At 45.9% G+C, this 24843-nt stretch overlaps 1 protein-coding gene across 2 annotated transcripts in view; it reads left to right on the top strand.

Annotated features, from left to right (window-relative positions):
• Nucleotides 1-23969, top strand: part of OGN (osteoglycin) — a 250037-nt gene extending 226068 nt beyond the window's left edge. For both annotated transcript variants that reach the window (XM_089657140.1, XM_089657139.1), the window contains one exon: nucleotides 23304-23969. In XM_089657140.1, coding sequence (XP_089513266.1) covers nucleotides 23304-23477 — 174 coding nt within the window. In that variant the 3' untranslated portion in view covers nucleotides 23478-23969. The remainder of the gene's footprint in view (nucleotides 1-23303) is intronic.
• The last annotated feature ends 874 nt before the right edge of the window (nucleotides 23970-24843 follow it).

The raw sequence follows: 24843 nt of genomic DNA, 5'->3' as shown, positions 1-24843 counted from the left end.
GCTCCTGGGTTGCTTTTGCAGTGTGTTTTGGATCATTAACCATCTGTACTGTGAAGCGCCGTCCTATCAACTTATCAGCATTTGGCTGAATCTGGGCTGACAGTATATCTCTAAGCACTCAAAACATTCATCCAGCTGTTTCACAATCGTGCACAGAAGAGGCAGACAGGGCCCTTATTTTGTTAAGAATTCTTCATGTTATCCCCTCATTCCCCCTCCCTCAGGAATGTAATCAGTGTATGTTGCTAAGTTCAAGAAGCCTGAGATCGCTGTCTATGCAATCCTCTTCCCAAATAAGGTAATTGGCTTGTCTGTTGTAAGAAGACACCAGATGATTTTGGGAAGAAAAGAGGCTGTTATGCTTTGTGTGTGAGAGAGAGAAAGCAGGGTCTCTGTCAGGAATGGACTTGCCAGAGGTGGTGGGACTCACCTGCCTTGTGGGCTGCAGTACCAGGGCTGGCCAGTGGGTGCTCTCAGCAACCAGAGGCTCACTCCTGCAATGAGCCATCACCTGAGGCTGATTACAACAGGTGTATTTAAGGAATGGCCAGGCCTGTGATCAGGGCCTTGGTGTATGTTTCCTGTGAGCCCCTGTACCTGCATCTTGTCTGCTTCCTGCCTTATCCTGATTCTGCTTTAATCCTGACTCTGCATGAACTCTGCCTGTCCTGACCTTGGCTATTCCTGACTGTGCTTCCGCCTGCTCCTTGTACCTTGCCTGCCCGCTTGCTACCGACCCGGCCTGCCCGACTACGTTTAGTATTGTTCTTATTGTTATCTGTTGGAGGTTTGGTTGCACTGTGTTTATGTTTAGTCTTGCACTGTGTTTATGTATTGTTTAGTCTTTAATAAAATGTATTGTTTATACTATACCTGGAGCCTGTGTTTCCCTGTGTCAGTCCACACATTTCTGGTCATACCCGGATCCCTAACAGAACACCAAGGCCATTCCTGACCAGAAGTGGCTGCACAGGGAAGCCATCTTGGCTTATTGTTGCTGGGAAGGATGCATCTTGATGAGGTGGTGTATTTGTCTCTGCTAGTCTTTGATGACAGAGATTATGCTTATCAGACTCTGAAGGAGTATACCAGAGATCAACTACTAGAATGCATAAGGATCGCTCATTGCCTAGTAGATCAGGGCACAGAGTTCTCTGAGGTGCAACCATTGATTCAGGTTTGTGCAGAGTTGGCTTCATCTGGTACCCCCGAATGCAAGGATGAATTTTTGCCGCCATTTACTGCCGACCAGGTAGAGTCCCTGGTGTGGTTATTGGAGGATGATGTGGATTACTTCTTGGAGCGTTATTCTGCATGTTCACAACAGGTGCTAAGAGATTGTATAAACGCAGTGCAGTCTTTGACCAGACAGGCTTTGTGTAAGCTGAGCTTTGTTCAACCCATACTGCAGACATGGTCAGACTTGTTGCACCCAGCCCCAGTCAGCTTGCAACGTCATTCCTCTGCTCAAGGCACTCTTCCTGCATCCCCGACAGCACCCCCAGTGACGGCCCAGTATACTCTGCTAGCTACCACATATCAGTCCCCTGCTCCCACTCGCTGCACCTATCCTATCTTTAACCCTGTAAAGAAGTCCTCTGTAGCAACTGCTCCCTCCATTGTTCCATCCCTCAGCTCTTCTCTGCCTGCAGCTGCTCTATCCACTTACAAACCTGCGCTTACTTCCTGCGCTCCAGTAACTAAAACCAGGAAAAAGGAAAATTCTTTCCAACCAATACCATCCTGCCAGTATCCAAACCGGTCAGCCTGCTGTCTGAGAACCCGCCTACCATGGTTCAGCCTGATACCCTGATGCCCGATGACCCAGTGTACCCTACCCAGCTTGAAGTGTCTACCCAGCCTGATGGTCCTATTATGCCAGATGACTCGGTGCCCGTTGTCGAGCCAGACGATCCAATGCCTGAGGACCTGGTGCCCACTGTCGAGCTAGATGACCCGATGCCTGATGACCCCGTGCCCGCTGTCGTGCCTGGTTAACCGATGCCCATTGTCGAGCTAGATGACCCGGTGCCCGCTGTCGAACCAAATGACCCAGTACCCGCTGTCGAGCCAGATGACCTGATGCTAGATGACCCGATGCCCGCTGTCGAGCCAGACGATCCAATGCCTGATAACCCGGTGCCTGCTGTCAAACCAGATGACCCGGTACCCGCTGTCGAGCCAGATGACCTGATGCCAGGTGACCTGATGCCCGCTGTCGAGCCAGATGACCCAGTGCCCACTGTCGAGCCAGATGACCCGTGCCAGATGACTCGGTGCCCGCTGTCATGCCAGTTGTCTCGGAGCCCGCTGTCGTGCCTGGTGACTCGGTGCCCGCTGTCTTGCCAGATGACTCGGAGCCCGCTGTCCTGCCAGTTGACTCGGTGCCCGCTGTCCTGCCAGTTGACTCGGTCCCCGCTGTCGTGTCAGTTGACCCGGAGCCTGCTGTCGTGCAAGATGACTCGGTGCCGGCTGTCTTGCCAGATGACTCGGTGCCCACGGTCTTGCCAGATGACTCGGTGCCTGCTGTCTTGCCGGATGACTCGGTGCCCGCTGTCTTGCCAGATGACTCGGTACCCGCTGTTGTGCCAGATGACTCGGTACCCACTGTCATGCCAGATGACTCGGTACCCGCTGTCGAGCTTGGTGACCCGGTGCCCGTGGTTCTGCTAGATGGCTCGGTGCCTGCTGTCGTGCTTGGTGACCCAGTGCCCACGGTTCTGCTAGATGGCTCAGTGCCTGCTGTCGTGCCAGATGGCTCGGTGCCCGCTGTCGAGCTTGGTGACCCAGTGCCCGCTGACGTGCCAGATGACTCGATGCCCGCTGTCATGCCAGATGACTCGGTGCCCGCTGTCATGCCAGATGCCTCGGTGCCCGTTGTCGAGCTTGGTGACCCAGTGCCCGCGGTTCTGCCAGATGACTCAGTGCCCGCTGTCCTGCCAGATGACTCGGTGCCCGCTGTTGAGCTTGGTGACCCAGTGCCGCAGTTCTGCCAGATGACTTAGTGCCCACTGCTCGCCTGATGGCCCGTTGCCCGCTGCTCCACCTGATGGCCCGGTGCCCACTGCTCCGCCTGATGGCCTGGTACCCTCTGCTCCACCTGATGGCCCGGTGCCCGCTGCCTTGCCCACTGCTCCACCTGATGGCCCCGGTGCCCACTGCTCCACCTGATGGCCCGGTGCCCGCTGCTCTGCCTGATGGCCCGGTACCCGCTGCTCCGCCTGATGTCCCGATGCCTGCTGCCTTGCCTGCTGCTCCACCTGATGGCCCGGTGCCAACTGCCCAGCCTGACGTACCAGCTCCTGATGCCCAGCCTGCTTCTGGAAATCCTGTGTCCAGCAATCTGCCTTCCTGCAGTCTCCTACAAAAAGATAGGCCTATCAGCAGGAGACCCAGCCAATCGCTTGATTCCGGCAGTGGGATGTCCAGCCAGTTGCAGGACCCAGGCGGTGGAACATTTGGGCCATTACGGACTGTTTGGAACATCCTAAGGCCGCTCCTTGAGGGGGGGTACTGTCAGGAATGGACTTGCCAGTGGTGGTGGGACTCACCTGCCTTGTGGGCTGCAGTACCAGGGCTGGCCAGCGGGTGCTCTCAGCAACCAGAGGCTCACTCTTGCAATGAGCCATCACCTGAGGCTGATTACAGCAGGTGTATTTAAGGAATGGCCAGGCCTGTGATCAGGGCATTGGTGTATGTTTCCCATGAGCCTCTGTACTTGCATCCTGTCTGCTTCCTGCCTTATCCTGATTCTGCTTTAATCCTGACTCTGCATGAACTCTGCCTGTCCTGACCTCGGCTATTCCTGACTACGCTTCCGCCTGCTCCTTGTACCTTGCCTGCCCGTTTGCTACCGACCCGGCCTGCCCAACTACGTTTAGTATTGTTCTTATTGTTATCTGTTGGAGGTTTGGTTGCACTGTGTTTATGTTTAGTCTTGCACTGCGTTTATGTATTGTTTAGTCTTTAATAAATTGTATTGTTTATACTATACCTGGAGCCTGTGTTTCCCTGTGTCAGTCCACACATTTTTGGTCATACCCGGATCCCTAACAGTCTCGCTGTAACATCGAAACTGAGTGAGAGACCAGAAATCCTTTTTGAGCTCATCAGACTTGAAACTGCTTAACCTCAGGCATCTTTTTGGCAAGTACTTATCTACCTAAACTTTGTTCTGTTATCTCTTTGCTGTGCTATTGTTATATATATATATATATATATATATATATTACATCTTTTTCCTGTAAATATGTTTATTGCACCCTTTTGACCTTTTAGTAATAAATATTACTTTCTAAAAGAGTTGAACTGTTTCTATAGCTCGTTAATGCAACTTATGAATTCCTGCCTCTAAAAGAGCGCTACTGTGTTTGTTTAACCCTCTGTATAACCTTTCTGTGGTGACCGTGCTATACAGACGGTTATCTCAACCCTCATAGTATTATTGCTGAGATTGCCGAGTTTCCTCTTTCTCTGTACAAAAAGGAGGTGGTGGCAGTGTGAAAGGTTAATTGCGTAATTTACCTGACCCAGTAACAATCACTCCCAGGCTGCCGGTACATCGATTGTGGTCCAATTAGCTGGAAAATTGTTGTGCAGGGTGCAGCTGGGCATGGCATTGTGATGCACGTGAAATCCCGGTGTTAGATTGGCTAGTCCTTCAGTCACGAGTTTGGTGAGAAGGTCAGGGGTCTGACGTCGTGTCAGGGCAGGAGCTGAGGAACGGACAGGCAGGCCTAACAATGTAACGCACTGGCTGACAACAACCACCACCCATAGACCGAAGTCCCTCAGGGCGCGGAGTCTAAGTCCCAGGCTGCCCTTCACCAGGGCCCCTGATGGTGGGGATGGACTTGACGCAGCCAGGAACCAGGTCGCGGCCCCCGAGACACCTCAGCTGCGGTAATGGCCGCCGCCAATGGCGTGTAGCTGGTGGAAGAGACAAAAGAGTAGTCAGACAAGCCAGGGTCAACAACAACAGGACAAAACAGTACAGGACAGCAGACGAGAATCACAGGTCACGAGCCGGGTTCAGCAACAGAGGGTCAGATCAAAGGAGAATACAAAGAATAGTCAAGTCACAAGCCGAATCAGATACCAGGAGAGTCACGAGAGTCAGAACAGAGTAATAGCAACACAAAGACACAAGACACAAGTGCAAAGAGCATGTGCGGGCCACAGGCTTATATGTCATCAGCCACACCCCTCTGGGGGATGGACCACAGAAACCTGAAGGCATAAAAGGATTCCCATCATGCACAGCAGAATCCAAGATGGACGCCAGCACATGGAGTAACATAACCTCAGGGAAAAGGTAGGACCTTGACAGTACCTCCTCCTCAAGGGCCCCTCCCCCTCCGCGGCTCAACAAAAGGTTTCTGAGGAAAGTGGGTATGAAAAGCGCGGAGGAGGGCAGGAGCATGGACATCCGCAGAAGGAACCCAGGAACGCTCCTCGGGACCATAACCGCGCCAATGAACCAGGAACTGTAATCGACCGCGCACCAATCGAGAGTCCAGGATCCGGCTCACCTCATACTCCTCATGACTGTCAACCCGGACAAGACGGGGCCGAGGAAGAGAGGTAGTGAAGCGATTGAAGATCAGAGGTTTCAACAGGGAAACATGAAAGATATTGGAGAACCGCATCCCAGACGGAAGGGCAAGGGCATAGGCCACCGGATTCACTTTGCGGAGAATGCGGAAAGGACCGACAAAACGGGGAGCTAGTTTGGGTGTGGGCACCCGAAGATTGAGGTTGCGAGTAGACAACCACACCCGATCGCCGACCTGGTATGAAGGAGCGGGCAACCGTCTGCGATCAGCCTGGAACTTCTGGCGCTGAGCTGAGTCCCTCAAGGCCCTCTGGATCTGCCCCCATGAAGAACGCAGGGCAGCAAGATGGTTCTCCACAGCCGGAATGTCCTGTGGTGAGAACCTCTCAGGTAATACCGCGGGTTGGAACCCGTAGTTGGCCATGAAGGGAGACATCCCGGAGGAGGAGTTGACCGCCGAGTTCCTGGCAAACTCTGCCCACGGCAGGAGATCAGCCCAATCGTCCTGATGGTCTGAAATATAACACCGAAGGAATTGTTCTAAGGCCTGATTGGAACGCTCCGCAGCCCCATTGGACTGCGGGTGGAAGGCTGAAGAAAAGGAGAGACTAATACCCAACTGGGAGCAGAAGGCGCGCCAGAATCTGGACACGAACTGACTCCCGCGGTCTGAGACAATCACCTTAGGTAACCCATGCAGGCGCAAAATCTCCCTGGAAAAGACCGTGGCCAGTTCTTGCGCTGTGGGTAATTTCCTGAGTGGAATGCAATGGCACATCTTGGAAAACCGATCGACAATCATGAAGATGACCGTATGATCCCGAGACACCGGGAGGTCTACAATAAAGTCCATCCCTAGATGTGACCAAGGACGCTCCCCATTGGGAATGGGTTGCAGAAGACCCAAAGGGAGATGTCGTGGAGACTTATTCTGGGCACAGATCGAACATGCCGCTACATAAGAGGCAATGTCGGCACGGAGGGTCGGCCACCAGAATAAGCGAGAGACGACCCAACACAGCTGGTTCTTCCCCGGATGCCCGGCAGTTTTGGCGTTATGGTAGGTACGCAGCAGGCGGGTGCGCAACCCCTCGGGTATGAAACATCTACCCTCCGGCCTCCCGGGAGGAGCATCAGTTTGAGCCGCCAAAATCTGCTCCCCAAGGGGAGAGGTCAGACTGGTGCGAATGGCAGCCAGGATCTGATCTGGAGGTATAAGTGAGATTGGCTCAGAGTCCTCTCTGGACAACTCAGAGTATTGCCGTGATAACGCATCAGCCCTGACATTCTTGGAACCAGGCAAATATGAAACCACATAGTTGAAGCGTGACAAGAACAGAGCCCATCTGGCCTGGTGGGGTGTCAATCTCTTGGCCTCCGAAAGATAAGTCAGGTTCTTGTGATCGGTAAGAATGAGGACCGGAACCGCGGAACCCTCGAGCAGGTGCCTCCATTCCTTGAGAGCCAGAATGATGACCAACAACTCCCGATCTCCAATCCGGTAGTTGCACTCAGCCGAGGAAAGCTTCCTGGAGTAGAACCCGCAGGGAAGTAGGGGTCCATCGGGCGACCGACGCTGAGACAGGAGAGCCCCTACTCCCGTCTCGGAAGCATCAACTTCGAGGACGAAGGGCAACCCAGGATTGGGATGCGAAAGAATCGGAGCCGAAGCAAAGGCAGCTTTCATAGCCTCGAAAGCTATGATGGCCTCGGATGGCCACTCGTGAGGGTTACTCCCCTTCTTGGTTAGGTCAGAGAGAGGCTTTGCCAATGTGGAGAAGTTCCTGATGAACTTCCGATAGTAGTTGGCAAAACCCAGAAAGCGCTTAATGGGCCAAAGACCATTGGGACGAGGCCACTGCAGAACCGCCGCAACCTTCTGAGGGTCCATGGAAAATCCCTCCGCGGAAATTATGTAGCCCAAAAAGGCAACCTGGGATCGATGGAACTCGCAGTTCTCGAGTTTACAAAAGAGTCCGTTCTCATGCAATCGTTGCAGCACCTGCTTGACATCCTGGACATGGGACTCCATGGAGGTAGAGTAAACCAAGATGTCATCCAGGTAAACCACTACGCACTGCTGCAACAAATCACGAAGGACATCGTTTATGAATTCCTGAAAAACCGCGGGCGCGTTACACAATCCGAAGGGCATCACCAGGTATTCGTAGTGCCCAGTTCTGGTGTTAAATGCGGTCTTCCACTCATCCCCCTGTCTGATCCGTACGAGGTTGTACGCCGCCCTAAGGTCGAGTTTGGTAAAGACTGTTGCTCCCTTAAGGCGGTCGAACAACTCAGAAATCAAAGGAATTGGATATGCATTTTTAATGGTAATCCGATTGAGACCCCTATAATCGATGCAGGGCCTCAATTCCCCACCTTTCTTCTTTACGATAAAAAATCCCGCTCCTGCTGGGGAAGTAGACTTACGAATGTGCCCCCGGGAAAGCGCATCCACAACGTACTCCTCCATGGCCTTATTCTCCGCAACCGAGAGAGGGTACACCCTGCCACGTGGAGGAGTGGCCCCGGGTTGCAAGGATATGGCGCAGTCGTAAGGACGATGCGGTGGTAAGGTACCAGCGCGTACCTTATCAATCACGTCCCGGTACTCGCCATAGTCGGTGGGCAACGCAGAGTCCGAGGAGGCACACAATACCTTAACCGGCCCCCGGATGCACCCGGCCCCACACTGTGGAGACCATGAGAGAATCTCGGCTGTTTGCCAATTGAAGGTTGGATTGTGCCTCTGGAGCCAGGGATACCCCAAAACCACCGAATAGTGTGGGGAAGAAATCACCTGAAAACAGGCCAACTCCCTGTGAACAGCCCCAATGGCTACCTCTATTGGCAGAGTCTCGTGGGTAACCTGCGTCGGTTGCAGGGGCCTGCCATCTATTGCTTCGAGAACCAATGGGGCAGCACGAGCCTGCAGGGGAATGGAGTGCTGTGCAGCAAACGAGCTGTCCAAGAACAACCCACCGGCCCCAGAGTCTACCAACGCCTGGGCCGTCACCGAGCCCCCCATCCAAGAAAGGACCACGGTGATCAGTGGCTTATCCTTGCGGAATGCCGGGGACGAGGAAACTCCACCCAAGATCTGTCCCCGACATGATCTCAGGTGCGAGCGTTTCCCGGACGGACCGGACAAGACTGCCGAAAGTGCCCACCGAGGCCACAGTACAGGCAGCGACCCTCCCAACGCCGAGCGGCCCGCTCCCCCTCGGAAAGGCGAGCAAACCCCAGCTGCATGGGTTCCCCACCAGACAAGCTATCCCCAGGAGGCGTGGGAGGAGAGGGAGGAACGGGTGGGACAGAAAACGCAGGTGCCAGTCGATTGGAAGGCCTCCGCAGGCGTTCCCTGAGTGAAGGCCTCTCCCTGAGCCTGGTGTCAATCAGGATCAGGAAAGAGATGAGCTCCTCCAACACCACAGGCAGTTCCTTAGCTGCAATCTCGTCCTTCAATGTGTCAGAAAGACCATGGGAAAACGCAGCCACCAGAGCCTCATTGTTCCAACTGACCTCTGCCGCCAGGGTACGAAACTCTATAGCGTACTCGGCCATGGTCCGTGAACCCTGATGCATGGTCATGAGCAGCTTGGCCGCCGAGGCGGAACGAGCCGGTACGTCGAATACCCTACGGAAGGCATCGACAAAACCGGAAAAATCTTGAATCACCGGGTCGTTCCTCTCCCATAAGGGATTTGCCCAGGCCAAGGCCTTGTATGAGAGTAGTGAAATTAGCAACCCCACCTTTGACCTCTCAGACGGAAAGGCGTGGGGAATAATTCAAAATAAATACCCACCTGGTTGAGGAACCCACGACACTGACTCGGCTCACCCCCAAAGTGCTGTGGCAGAGGGGCAGAACCAGTCATACCTCTGGGCGCCGCTGATGCAGCCGTCGAGGTGGTGGACGCAATAGGCGGAGAAGCAGCGGGAGAGACCACCGGAGAGACTACCGGCCTAATAGCACCAGTAGCAAGGTGTGCAGTGCGTGCAAGCAGAGTTTGCAACGCCTGAGCGAACTGATCCAACAGGTGATCCTGTTGATCGAGTCTGGTGACTAGCATTGGGAGCGAAGGCGTGCCTGCACCGTCAGGGTTCATGGCACTTGTGTAATGTCAGGGCAGGAGCTGAGGAACGGACAGGCAGGCCTAACAATGTAACGCACTGGCTGACGACAACCACCATCCACAGACCGAAGTCCCTCAAGGCGCGGAGTCTAAGTCCCAGGCTGCCCTTCACCAGGGCCCCTGATGGTGGGGATGGACTTGACGCAGCCAGGAACCAGGTCGCGGCCCCCGAGACACCTCAGCTGCGGTAATGGCCGCCGCCAATGGCGTGTAGCCGGTGGAAGAGACAAAAGAGTAGTCAGACAAGCCAGGGTCAACAACAACAGGACAAAACAGTACAGGACAGCAGACGAGAATCACAGGTCACGAGCCGGGTTCAGCAACAGAGGGTCAGATCAAAGGAGAATACAAAGAATAGTCAAGTCACAAGCCGAATCAGATACCAGGAGAGTCACGAGAGTCAGAACAGAGTAATAGCAACACAAAGACACAAGACACAAGTGCAAAGAGCATGTGCGGGCCACAGGCTTATATGTCATCAGCCACACCCCTCTGGGGGATGGACCACAGAAACCTGAAGGCATAAAAGGATTACTATCATGCACAGCAGAATCCAAGATGGACGCCAGCACATGGAGTAACATAACCTCAGGGAAAAGGTAGGACCTTGACACGCCGCAATCGTCACAAGTTGCTTCTGTCTTCTGTCACATCATCAATAAACACCAATGACCCAGTGCCACTGCTTCCACATGGCCATGCCATCACACTGCATTCACCATGTTTTACAGATGACGTGTGCTTTGGATTATGAGCTGTTTTAAGCCTTCTCCATACTTTTTTCTTCCCGTCATTCTGGTACAGAATCTTCGTTTCATCCATCCAAAGAATGCTTTTCCAGAATTGGTAAGTGGTGCCGCACCATTTAGTATAATTAAGTAGGTATAATTAACTATGTATAATAGTATCTGGAGTGAATGCTGGATAGCAATAATAATAAACACTACCTCAATCCAAAAGGAGTGCACATTTAAATACAATAAAAGTGATATTCAATAAGTGCATAAAGAAAAAATAATTTCTAAATAATAATAAATTGTACAACAAAATAATATAAATAAAATAGAGATAAATGATTCCTAAAAAATTAAGTGGAAAAGGAAAAGTAGAAAAAATATATAAAAATAAAAAATATCATAAAAAATAAATGTGTACCAACAATATTTATAAATAAAAAATAATAATATCCAAATTCAGTGTCCAAAAAAAATCTGTGGTGAAATCCTTGCTTAGATGGAATCCTTGCTTAGATGTTAACACTTATATGCACTCACCTCCTTGCTAGCCTTTTGCTACGTTAACTCAGCTTTAATGTGATTAAAGTAGTTGAAATCCTCTGGAGCTTCCCTGGATTCTTCTGGATAGGTTGCTTCTAATAGGAGTGTGATGGTTTAAACTTCCTTACATTGTTGTATAGGTTTCCATCTCCCTAGTTTCCTCGTTAGTATAGTGGGAGAAAAAGAAAGATATGCTGCCTTATCATTTTAAAAATGTGTTTTTAATACTCTTTAAATGCACTCACATGTGTGAAGTAAAAAAGCGCTTTGTAATACATAAAATCCCTCTATGAGGATGTGACAGACTTCCTCCATATAACTGCATGCACAATCTGTACTCGCCGTGACTGGAGTGATTGAAGTTGGGTTGCCGTGGTGACGTCAATGCCCCTCCCCAACGCGTTGCGCCACAGTTATTAAAATACATTATAGTCCATATTACATTATCAATACATTTGTTGTTATGAAGATAGCTGCATTTGCATATATATATATGTGTGTATGTTTATTTTAATGTATACATATATATATTTTTAATTTATTTTATTTTTATTTTCATGAATTTCCATTAAATACATTTCTTAAGTAATTTATATTGATATATTGTTTCTTTTAATATATTGTTATTTTTTGATTATTCTGTATACTCATTAGTGTATGTGACCGACTTTCCTCCAAAATATTGCGGACACAGCCTATATAACCGGCAGATACAGGGTTGATAACCAGTGGATGCAATAGTTATAAGTTTATGTACAAATAACAACGTAGTTGGCAACATTGTTTCAGGTTTATATAAACATCGGTCCATGATGATAGTTATAGAGTTTTGGCCCCAAAAAGATGGCCGTGACCATACCACCTTCAATTAAATGGCGCCGAATAGTATAAAAGAGGTCTATGCTAGGTGATGATCCTATCATATCCCCCGGAAGAAGCCACATGACCCCGTGGCACAACGCGTTGGGGAGGGGCATGGACGTCACCACGGCAACCCAACTTCAATCACTCCAGTCACGGCGAGTATAGACTGTGCATGCGGTTATATGGAGGAAGTCTGTCACATCCTCATAGAGGGATTTTATGTATTAGAAATCGCTTTTTTACTTCACACATGTGAGTGCATTTAAAGAGTATTAAAAACACATTTTTAAGACGATAAGGCACCATATCTTTCTTTTTTCTCCCACTATACTAACGAGGAAACTAGGGAGATGAAAACCTATACAACAATGTAAGGAAGTTTAAACCATCACGCTCTTATTAGAAGCAACCTATCCAGAAGAATCCAGGGAAGCTCCAGGGTATTTCAACTACTTTAATCACATTTAAAACTGAGTTAGCCTAGCAATAGGCTAACAAGGAGGTGAGCGCATATAAGTGTTAACATCTAAGCAAGGATTCCATCCAAGCAAGGATTCCACCACAGATTTTTTTTGGACACTGAATTTGGACATTATAATTTTTTATTTATAATTGTTGGTACACATTTATTTTTTATAATATTTTTTATTTCTATATATTTTTTCTACTTTTCCTTTTCCACTTCATTTTTTGGAATCATAATTTAACTCTATTTTTATTCATATTATTTTGTTGCACAATTTATTATTTAGAAATTATTTTTTCTTTATGCACTTATTGAATATCACTTTTATTGTATTTAAATGTGCACTCCTTTTGGATTGAGTTAGTGTTTATTATTATTGTTATCTAGCATTCACTCCAGATACTAATATACATACTTAATTATACCTACTTAATTATGCTAAAGGGCGTGGCACCACTTACCAATTTTTATACTAAACACACATACTGATGGGGATTTGATTAGGTGCCAGCGAACCACATAATAAATTATCCCAGTGGCTCACAAGTACTTATATAAAAATACTTTTCCAGAATTGGTCTGGCTTTTTTAGATGTTTTTTGGCAAAGTCCAATCTGGCTTTTCTATTCTTCAGGCTTATGAATGGTTTGCACCTTGTGGTGAACCCTCCGTATTTGCTCTCATGAAGTCTTCTCTTGATTGTAAACTTTGACAATGATACGCCCACCTTCTGCAGAGTGTCCTTCACTTGTCTGGATGTTGTGAGTTGGTTTTTATTTACCATAGAGAAGATCCTGCGATCATCCACCACTGTTGTCTTCTGTGGACGTCCATGCCTTTTTATGTTGCTGAGCTCACCAGTGCGTTCTTCTTTACTCAGAATGTACCAAACTGTTGATTTCACCTCTCCTAATGTTGCTGCTATCTCTTTGATGGATTTGTTTAGTTTTTGAAGCCATACAATGGCCTTTTTCACTTGCATGGACAGCTCCTTTGAACGCATGATGTAGGTTAACAGCAATAGATTCCAAATGCAAATACCACACTTAGAATCAACTACAGATGTTTTTTCTGCTTAATTGATGAAGAAATAACAAATAGCCCACACCTGGCCATGAAACAGCTTTTTATTCAATTGTCCAATTACTTTTGGTCCCTTGAAAAAGGGGTGATGGCTATTCTTAAGAGCTGGAATTCCTAAACCCTTCCTCCAATTTGGATGTACATACCCGCAAATTAAATCTGAGAGTGTGCACTTTCAGCCCATATCCATTATATAACTATAGCTTGAATATGTTTTGGTGAATACCTGAAAAAAACTAAAATTGTGCCTGTGTCCAAATATATATGGGCCTAACTGTATTTTGGAAAGAGCATTTGGGCATTAGATTCCGAAAGACATAGCTCCTTGAACCGGGTCAAGTCCCTTCTAGCCCATTCTTTCATCATCTTGTCATAAAAATGACATAGTTGGAAGTATTGGAACCATAGACCTTCATGAGTGGTAAAAGTGGAATTAAGCTCTCTCAGAGGTTTCAGACCTTTTGGGGTAAATTGTTGCCAAATAGGGGATAGGCCTGAAAGGTTGTCAACATAGTAAGTCCTTTTCGTCTAGCCCAGGTGGAAATCCTGGGGTGTCTAGTACTGGTGTTAGAGGCCCAGGCCTCGAAGAAAGGCTTATTTAAAAATACAGTTGTCCCAAACATACAAAAGAGAAGAGAGCAAAGGCGTTACTTGAGATATTTTCAGGCGATCATCGGGATGTAACCATGGAAGAGAAGTCAATGGGACAGGTGACAAGTCTGATTCAAGGACAACCCACTGCTTACAGAGGCTGTGAACCCAATCCAAGACCCTACTAAATAAAGCTGCTATATGATATAGTTCCAAGTGTGGCAGACTTGCACCACCCTCGTCTCGCTTCTTCACCAAGATATCATATTGGAGTGTGGCTGGACCAAGGACCTATGCCATATATGTTTGAGTAGTAATGAACGCACCAATCAAAAAATGAAGCGAGCAGGATGGAAGATGCAAGGTCAGACGAGCTGGGTCGGTAAAAGTCGGGCAGATCTAGCATAGACAGTAGACGGCAGGGTAGTCAGGTCACAGGACAGGTCAGCAGCGAAAGTTCAATTAGACAGGAGCAGAAGAGTAATCCAAGACAAGCCGGGTCAGGGCAGGTAGCAGATAAGCGAAGATCAGGAACAAGCCGGGTTAGTATCAGGAGTCAGGCACAACACCCTCAGAAGCTGTAGACCAAACAGCAATGAGACAAAACTGCAGCCTGTTTAAATAGCCCTTTTGGTGCCAGCATTAGTGACAGGCATGCACCAGAATGAGCGAGTGCACATGCACACACACGTGTAACTGCGCGTGGCTATGCCCAAGTAAACACACATCCGTCTGGCCCGTTATTGTTATGCGCATACTTATGCGCCGCAAATCTTCACCAGCACTATGGGAAAGTGTTTCCTGACAATATTGTATAGGCTTTGCGAGCATTTCTGAGGGAAATTAAGCCCCCTAATATTTAGGGATCCAAATTTTATTGAAGTCATAATATTAATTATAATAATATTGGAAACGTTGTATAATCACGCCACTTCCATCGGATGCCAAAAAAAAAAAATTGAAAAAGAAAGGAAGGAGGAAAAAAAGAGGAAAAAAAGAAAAACTGTGTCCATTCTGACACGCAGTCCACCTGGGAAAAATAAAGGTCCAAGTGGACACCTATAGGGGGTAAAAGCCTAAAGAGGGACCTGCCCCCATTCCTGTTCCTTTCCACATCACAGATAAAAAGAGCTACAAGTTTGCATTCAGTAAAGTCTCCCACAGAAAAAGCATCATACTTTTATCACGATCAGGGTCTGTGAGTGACCCCAGCAAACAGTGATCCGGGCACAGTGTTAAAGGAGAATCCATGTGATCATGAAGGAATTGTATAATCTGCTCTCAAAACCCTTGTACCTGAGGACAAGTACCAGACTAGATGGGTAAAAGTCCCAGGCGCTAAGTGACATTTAGGACACAGGGGACTGCGGTTAGGTTGCAACTTAGCCAACCTAATTGGAGTTAAGTACACATAATGCAGAATGTACAATTGAGTCAAACAGTCAGATTATTTTGGAGAGACTTTTTTTACAGTTCTCCAAGATGTCACTCCACTCATCATCTAATGCCCCAATGTCTGGCTTCCATTGGTCTTTAAGAGCATAAGCTAGTTTAGACACCGAAGAAACCAGTAGTATATTAAACAGACTGGAAATCAAATTAACTGATTCTTCATCTTGGAACACTTCCACTATTTCTAGGAAGCATAGAACAGGAATCCCAGAAGCAAATTGTGTTTGGAGTGCATGTCCTTGCAAATATAAAACAGCATGGAATTGAGTAGTGAGAATTCAGCCTGTAACATTGGAAACTGTTTAATCGTCCCATTAACCAAGACATGTGAGAGGTACAAAATGACCTTAGCTATCCACAGGCCTGGATTTTGAATGAGCAACAGCTCAGGGAGACGTCTGTTAAACCACAACTGGGAAGAGGCATGCAACTCTGTGACTGTAGTCTTAGAGACTGCCAGGTATCACACTCTTTTGAATTGGTAGGCAGAGCTATTATGGGAAGAAAGGACCGGAGACCCCTTTAGTCCTCTAAATACATCACAAAAAGGGTGGAGTAGCCTTATCATTAGTAAGGGCCTGGTAAAGCATCAGATCCAACGCATTGATATGATAAAGATGGGACAGCTGGGATGCAATATAACAGAAACCAAAATCAGGTAGAGCAACTCCTCCCAATGTAGATGGGTTTTTTAAGGGTCACCAGGACAGCTTTTGTCTACTTGTTCGCCAGAAGAGAAGATTGTAAGATACTACCTATAGTTTTAAAGTATTTAAAGGGTTTATATAAGAGGGAATGCTAGAGTATATAGAAAATCTTTGGGAGCAATATCATCTTAATTAGGCTTATTATCCCCATAACTCCCAGTGGCAATTTGGCCCTGAGCTGAGTTTTAGTCTTTAGTCTTTGGGGGTATAGTGGCTCAACATTCAAAACCAAATAATCTATAGGGCTTCTGGTGATCTGCACCTCCAAATACTTAAAAGAACTAACTCTGAATAATGGGAATGTAGAATACTCTTGAGTGTGGAGAAATAAATCAATGGGAAGGATCTGAGACTTATCTCAGTTTAGCTTGAGTCCCGAGAAATCTCAAAACGCTACAGACCCGAGTCTGCCAAATGTAGTAACATATCATCTGCATGTAAACTTATGGACTCAAGGAAGTCCCCTTCTTTCAAGCCATTGATATCAGAGTGGGTTCGTATGGATGTTGCCAGTGGTTCCGCCTCCAAGGCATATAATAGTGGTGATAAAGGGCATCCCTGATGCGTGCCCCGAAAAAGGGGGAATGCTTCAGAGACCCATCCATTTGCCAATATTCGTGCTGTAGGGGAATGATAAAGAATATGCAGTGACTTGATAAAGTTGAGGCCAAATCCAAACTGATGCAGGCATGGCATCATCAATAGGTCCATTCAACAGAATTGGAAGCCTTGGCAGCGTCTAATAACACAACCACTCTGGTACCAATATTATCATGGGTGGCTTGTAGGTTCCTAAATAGTATTCTGGTATTAAATGCTGTATTTTTACCAGGCATAAAGCCTGTCTGATCAGGATATAGGCCATCCGAGCCAGGTGCCTTGGCATTGGCAAATTTTGCAAGAGCCAATTCTATTTCACCTTTTGCACCTTCACCTTCAAGCATATTCACTTGCTCCTGTGACACTGAGGGGAGAGACAGATCTCTAAAGAACCCCGCCATAACAGAAATGGGGGAGTCCACTTTAGAGGTATACACATTCCTAAATAAAGTCACAAACTCTGCCGTGACAAGTTTGGTATCTAATATTTGGCTACCATGCAGGCCCCTCAGCACAATAGCTATATGTGGTCCAGCATCCAAATGTGCCAGATGCACAAGCAGTTTTCCCGAGCATTCAAAAACTGCCTGTTTACTAAAGAACAATTTATGTCTGGCTTGCTCATATGCAATCTGATCTACTATTCTAGCTTAGAGCTTTAAAATAGAGCCTATCTGTGGTGTAGGGTCTGCCATAAATGTTGCATCCAATTTTGTCAAACTATCTGTTGCCTACTGAAACACAGCTCTAGAGGATCTCTTTAGTCATGGTATCCTTTCTGTAAAATTAAGGCGGGCATGTTTTTTAAAGGTTACCTATACCATTAAGAAACTGGAAGAGTCAGTATTATTATAAAAGAAAAATTCCCATTCTCTAGTTAAGTCATCAATTTCCTTAAGGCCATCAGCCAAATGGGGTGCAAGCGCCAAGTCGGTGTAGGGAAGCCGTCCTTGCTGAACTAGCCAAATTTCAATCAGTGTATGGCTAGCATTACTTTCAGCATCCCCTAGAACCAGGCTTCCTGATGATGTCTAAATATGACAAAACACATAGAGATGGTACTTCTGTGTGAAAGGGGCCGTGTCATCATCCAAGGCATCCAGTCTTGCACCAGGTCATTTTTCTTAAATGTTTGGTGGATCAGCTTCCACCTTATAGACCATGTGATTGTGCCAGTGATCTGATCCAGAGGGCCTGTGTTCCTAGAGGTTGGGTATATCCCCTCAGTCTAACTGAGACTGAAGCAATGTAAGAATACATTGCAGAAAACCTAAAAAGGGGTTTATTTGTAAATCCTCCTTACCCTATTGGAGCAGAATTCTTGAGATGAAAGATGGCTTAATCTGTCTCTTCATAGGCTATCATGGCCTGAATGCCACCACAGTGAAAAAATGCTATCCATTACCCCTCATTATTGAACACTTTGACTGTCACTGAGGGGCTCTGATGTTTACAAAACTAGACCTGTGTGGAGCCTACGATCTAATTTGCATCAAGGAAGGTGATGAGTGGAAAACAGTGCTTATTACCAGGAAAGACTACTTTGTACTACTATGACTGCCATGATTATCTTAGTCATGCCCTTTGGGCCCAGATGTTTTCCAATACTTCATGGTCAAGATCTTTTGTGGCCTTGTATATGTCTGCATAGTTGTCTTCTTGGAAGGCATGTTCATCTTTTTTCAAGATCTTCCCATACACAGGCAAAACGTCTGCACAGCTTTTGAGCATCTTTGGGATAATGAACTTAAAGCTAAAACAGAGAATTTACTTTTGCGAACTTCCCCAGGTACCCTTTTTGGCTAAATTGTCTCCAAGCATAGGCTTTCAATGGATCTGGAAAAGGTAGCCACCATTACTAACTTGCCCTTGCCCAGTGACCTCATGGTTAATTAGCACTTCCTAGGCTTCACCAACTACTACCTGAAATGAATTAACAATTGCTCTGTGCTGGCTGTCCCAATTAAAGCTCTAACTTGGAAGAATGCTGATTCCAAGAATTAGATTCCCAAAGCAGTGGAAGCATTTCACACCCTTAACAAACTTTTTCTCCAGCTCTGCTCTCATGAGCCCAAACTTGAACAAACATTTTTGTCATTGAGGCACGTGCCTCTTCTGTAAGAGTTGGGGCAGTTCTCTTTTCTATAAGAATTTTTCCCATACAGAAGAGAACTGCTCCATCAGGGATTGGGAATTGTTGCTAAGCTGGTCTCTTAGAAGACTCACCTTATTCAATTACTATCTTTATGGATCATAAAAACTTCCAGTACCTTCAGACAGCATGTTACTTGAAACCCAGACAAGCCCGTTGGTCTTTATTTTATTCTTTGCTTGATTTTGTTATCACTTACAAGCAGGGAACAGCCAATTCTTGTGAGGATGCTCTTTCACATTCTGTTGAATCACAAGACTCTGAAACATCTGTTAAGCCAGAGTTAATTATTCCTTCTAGATATATGAACATGTATGCTGTGTCCCTTTAAATCAGGGGTGGGCAAACTTTTTGACTTGAGGGCCATAATGGGTTCATATATTGGACCCGGGGGCCGGACCAAGAGTAGATGAATGATGTGTATGTGTGAATTAATATAAATTAAATTAAAATTAACAACCACTACTTACTGTGTAGCAGGGGAAAAGATGCAGGCCGCACAATCGCCACCAGTCACCAAATGAGACTGCGCAGTGCTTTCTTCTTGTTTCAATCCGTACTCCCCCACAGCCCCGCCCCCCACTAGCTGCTGGCCGGCCCAGCCACTACCATGCCATCCATAGTAAGTATAGTAATATTCCCCCATAGTAAGCATAGTAATTAATCCCCCATATAGTAATTCATCCCCCATATAGTAATTCATCCCCCATAGTAATTCATCCCCCATATAGTAATTCATTCCCCATAGTAATTCATCCCCCATATAGTAATTCATCCCCCATAGTAATTCATCCCCCCTATAGTAATTCATCCCCCCTATAGTAATTCATCCCCCCTATAGTAATTCATCCCCCATATTAATTCATCCCTCATATAGTATTTTATCCCCCACGGTACTATTCCCCCCCAAGTAGTAAGCCAAGTCCCCCCTGTGTCAATTCACTTACCTTTGCTCCGCGCGTTCCTCTCGCCGTGTTCCCGCGCCGTTCCGGTCTTCAGGGCGGACTGTGAGGGGAGCCTAGCTCCCCTCACGTTCGTCACGCTGCCCCGCCGCACACACCTCCTGACAGCCAATGTTTGCCTGCCCTGGCTGCGGGCCGGATTAAAAGGTCCGCCGGGCCGCATATGGCCCACGGGCCATAGTTTGCCCATTGCTGCTTTAAATGCTCACACCTCAGTGCAATAAATATATTTCAAACCTTGTGCATAATAAATATTACAGTATTTCATATCCTAACTGCCAGTTGTTTAGGTTAGAAGACTGATAGAATGTCAATGTCCTGGTGCAACAAAAAGTAATAGGGATAAGAGCTAAGATTTCAATAACTGTCCTGAATAAATACAACATAAATAAGTGCTTTTACTGCTTGTTCAGAATATATCAATTCTTTAGTGTGCCTGATCTGGGCAAAAGTTCACTTTAAGGCCTCATGCATACAGGATATCTATAAAAGCCCCTCTGAACACCAGAACTCTTGGCGGAAAATGATGCTTAATAGTGTGCTCAAAGCTGCATATTACACATTTGTTTAGGCATGTCTTGGCGTGTTTAGGCACATACAGCATTTATTCATAAATGCTTTCTACTGACCAGAATATTAATTTGTTCTGGCTGTTGGAATGCCTTAACATGCACAGGCTTTACATGTTTAGCATTTATGCACATCAGCTTCTCTCAAGAGCTTGCTTTTGGTATTTTTGTATTCTGCCTATAAACAATCCTCTTTTAATATGCCTGTAAATGCCTGTGTCCATGGAGGCATAGGGTTGATTTACTAAAACTGGAGAATGCAAATTCTGGTGCAACTCTGCATACTTTTCAGTAGGGTACGGTCTCCCTTTTTCCTCTCAATTTGTGACTACGAAGTATTAACATCTATTACATTTGCAAAGCCTAGCCTCCCTGCTGCCTAACGGCTTGACCAGCCAGCTCCTTGACATTGACTTGCTAGAACACTACACAGAACACTCAGTGATCACTTGGTAGAAAAAAAGACTGAAAAAACAGTACCCTCAGCTTGCAGCAGTGATAATATTATTATCCAAGAATGTTGTTTTCTATCAGACCTTGAAATAGACAACAGCTCATTGTCACATGTTTTAATTTATAAAAGGTACAGCTGAAAAAAAAAAGAAAGTTGCTGTATAACCAGTGGCATAGTGTGGGGGGTGCAGCCGGTGCAGTCGCCCTGGGCGCAAAATTTAAAGCAGCACAAAAATTAGTCCCCAGCCAGTGCCTGGGTGACATCGCACAGGCTGCAGAGAGCCAGAGACACAAGGGCAGCACACCACTCTGGCTCTCACCATCCAGAGCGGCTCTGGCCAGTAACATAGGCAGCACCTTGGACAGAGGCAGTGGCGGGGTGAACAGGAGGTGGGGGAGACCATAATCTCTGGCAGCAGCTCGTTCACTGCCACCAGCAGGGCACAGCAAGCAACACTGAGCAGGTCTGTGCAACTGCAACACACTGACACACAGTGACGGGAGGATTGGTGGGGAGGTTTATCATTGTGGGAGCGCAAACATTGTGAGCCATCAGATTTGCAGAACTGTCCACACATCAAACTCCCTCCTCCAGCCAGGATCCATGCAGGAGTAGAGAGCTCTCACCTCTGATCTCCAGTGCAGGCATCTACAAAAGGGGATGCATATGCACACACACAAACGCACACACACTGTGAACAGCCATACTGCGCATGGATGTGAGCGCACACACACTGTGCACATTCACATGACACACAGACTGTGCACACTTCGCACTCCCCCATCTTACACAGCAGAGGTATACCACAGCCCCCAGTCCTGGACCAGAATAGGGAGAGGATGCTGTACTGGAAGAGGGGTGGGGGCTGTGGCCAAGGCACATTCCACATTGCAATCCCCCCTCCCAAAGTCAAACATTAATTGGGTGCTATATGCATATAGGTGTACATACATGCAGTGCAGTGAGGGAGGAAAACAAGAGGGAAAAAGAGAGAATACATGGAAGAGAGAGGAACAGAGAGAGAGGTGGGAGGGTGGAGGAGCAGACAAAAAGGGAGAGAATGAAGAAGAGAGAGAACAAGAAAGAGAGAGAGAAAAGGGAAATATAGAAGGAGAGATGAAAAGAAAAAAACAAGAAATAGGGAAAGAAAGGAGGGGAGAGAGAATAGAATACATGGAAGAGACAGGGAAGAAGAGAGAAAGAAATAGAGTGAGTGATAGAGAAAGCAAAGTGAAACAGAGGAGAGAGAAAGAAATGGGGAGAGAAGAAAAAATGGAATAAAAAAGAAAGAGGGATAGGGATTTATTTCAGGTACTTATATAGCGCCATCAATTTATGCAGTGCTTTACATATATATTGTACATTCACATCAGTCTGTAACCCTCAAGGGGTGTACAATCTAAGGTCCCTAAGTCACATTCATACACATACTAGGGACAATTTAGACAGGAGCCAATTAACCTACCAGCATGTCTTTGGATTGTGGGAGAAATCCAGAATACCTGGAGGAAACCCACGCAGGCACAGGGAGAACATGCAAACTCCAGGTAGGTGGTGCCATGGCTGGGATTCAAACCAACGACCCTAGCACTGCCAAGTGGAAGTGCTAACCATTTAGCCACTGTGCTGCCCAGGATAGAGGAATTGCTAAAAATCCGTGGGTTAGGGGGCACAAATTACTTGCCTTGCCCCGGGTGCTGACAGCCCACGGTACGCCACTGTGTATATCGTAAAATGCCGCAAGCAATATACCACAAATGTATTTATGCAAACTTGTTTCTGATAGTTGTACTTAAAAAGAAATGTCAGTTTCAATATTTAAATTTTTTTTAACAAACTACTTAAAGTGGATCTAGACTGTATCCAAACACCACAAAACAAAAACACTATTTAATTAATTTTTAGTGTTCGAAGCAAACTCCCCCTTATCTTTGCATGTATTCACGTTTTATTTTGCTGAGAAATCACACTAAAAAACACTCCCTATCATTTGTGGTTGTAGCCATCTTAAGTAAGGGCAGATGATTCATGTATCATTTACTTCCTGGAATCCATCTGCCCTTAGCTCAGGCATACAAGCAGACGGATGTGCTTATAAAGCCCCTATTCCCCTCCTGAGGACTCCTGGGATATATGTCATCAGTTGCCTGTGCACAGAAACCAGGAAGTAACTGAATAAATGGATAAAAAAGTTTAAAACCAGTAAATATAATATTCTTTGCTATATATTTACTAATGTTAGTAGCATAAGTAATAAAAATAGTCTCTTGATTGAGAGTAAAGTTCCACTTTAAACTAGCACCATCCTTATTTACCCATGAACTCTATCAAAATAAACCAAAATGCAACAATATGAAAAAATGACAAATATTAAAAAAAAAAAGTATGAGCTGTATAAATATCAGTCCTAATAACATTCCTTTCCTATTCTTTCAGCATAACAACATTACTTCCATCACAGATGATACCTTCTGTAAATCAAATGACACCCGATACCTCCGTACTAGATTGGATGAAGTAAGAATGGAAGAAAATCCAGTGATGCTAGGAAAATATCCAAACAGTTTCACCTGTCTCAGAACTTTACCATATGGCTCATATTTTAAATAATGGGCGACCATTAACACCATCAAGTTGCAATGTCCTTTTCTTCTTAAAAGAAATATTAGTTTACACTTTGAATTTTTTTTTTGCAGTGGCAAATGTTTTGAAAAGTTCCAGTAATGTAGAGTTTTTTTTTATAGGGCTTGCATATACATAAGTAAAACTGTAGCTTACAAGTACATCCATGGTATTGATACACATCACGTATTATTATTATTACCACTTACACACTTACAATTATTATTGATCTACCATATACTTTTAAGTAATTAGTAGCTTCACATTGTATTACAATTAATAATGTAAAGCATATTTGATCTATTAGGATTAAGGATGTATTTAGTTCAACGTATATAATTAACTGAATTATAGCTTTACTTACTGTTCTCTTCCTACTGTCCATTTAGTTTTCTATAGTAAAGCATCTTTTCAGTAAGCAGACGTTAAAAAAAGCAAAACAAAAAAAATAAACAGACTGAAGAGCCTTATTTCAGAAAACATTTTCCAACCATTCATGAAATTCCATTAGTGTTTCTCAGCAAATGCACTGTAAGAAAATCTATGAATGTCTCAGTATAAGCAACAGTCCAGGTGTGTTAAGCTGATAGAGTGTAGAAGTATGGAAGCTGTCTTCATGGACTAAAGGCCCATTCAGGACTATGTGCTACAGTAACACATGTAACACACCAGTCAGGTGCAATGCCGTCATTTTGAATGCCATCCCTACCACATTAAACCAGTGCACACAGAGTGCACCTGTGTTGAATGTACGCCAACAAACCACGGTAACACACTACTGTTCATTGTGGCATGATTTTAGGTCTGTTACGGTGGCAGACCATTTGGATTGCCTGCTGTAAAGCAACATGTTTTAGCATACCACATCAAAGTAGATCGGTTCCTATAGGCCCTTTATGTAAGCCTGAACTCTAAAAGCAAAGTTTTGCTACCTTAAAGGGAAAAATCTAGTAATGTAAATAGTGTCTAATCAGTAAACTAACATAAAAAAACAGCGCAATCTCCCCAAAAACTCTGTAGTACACCAAATATTTACTGCTGCTCACACCCTGTGTTCCCACGTGTAATAAAACATCAGAATACTATGCAAATAGTGCTGTACAGTGGTATACCACACTCCCAGCGACAATAATGGGACTATACCACACTACAAGTGACAATATATAATGATATCTTCCAAGAAAATACAAGAAAAATGTATAATTCCATATACAGAAAGCACTATGTATAATTTTCTTTTTTGAGCTTTCCATGTATGTTATGTGAAGAATGGCCTTGGATGGAGATGGATTGAGAACCACCAGGATGCCATTATGAGAAACACCATTCCTGGCATAGGCACCCTGCCTTAAAG

The sequence above is a fragment of the Staurois parvus genome, unplaced genomic scaffold (assembly GCF_062004578.1).
Source record: "Staurois parvus isolate SC_StPar_1 unplaced genomic scaffold, SC_StPar_1.0 ptg000968l, whole genome shotgun sequence".
NCBI classification, from domain to species: Eukaryota; Metazoa; Chordata; class Amphibia; order Anura; family Ranidae; genus Staurois; species Staurois parvus.
The sequence above is the reverse complement of the archived record's forward strand: the minus strand, read 5'-3'. Positions and strand labels throughout refer to the sequence as shown.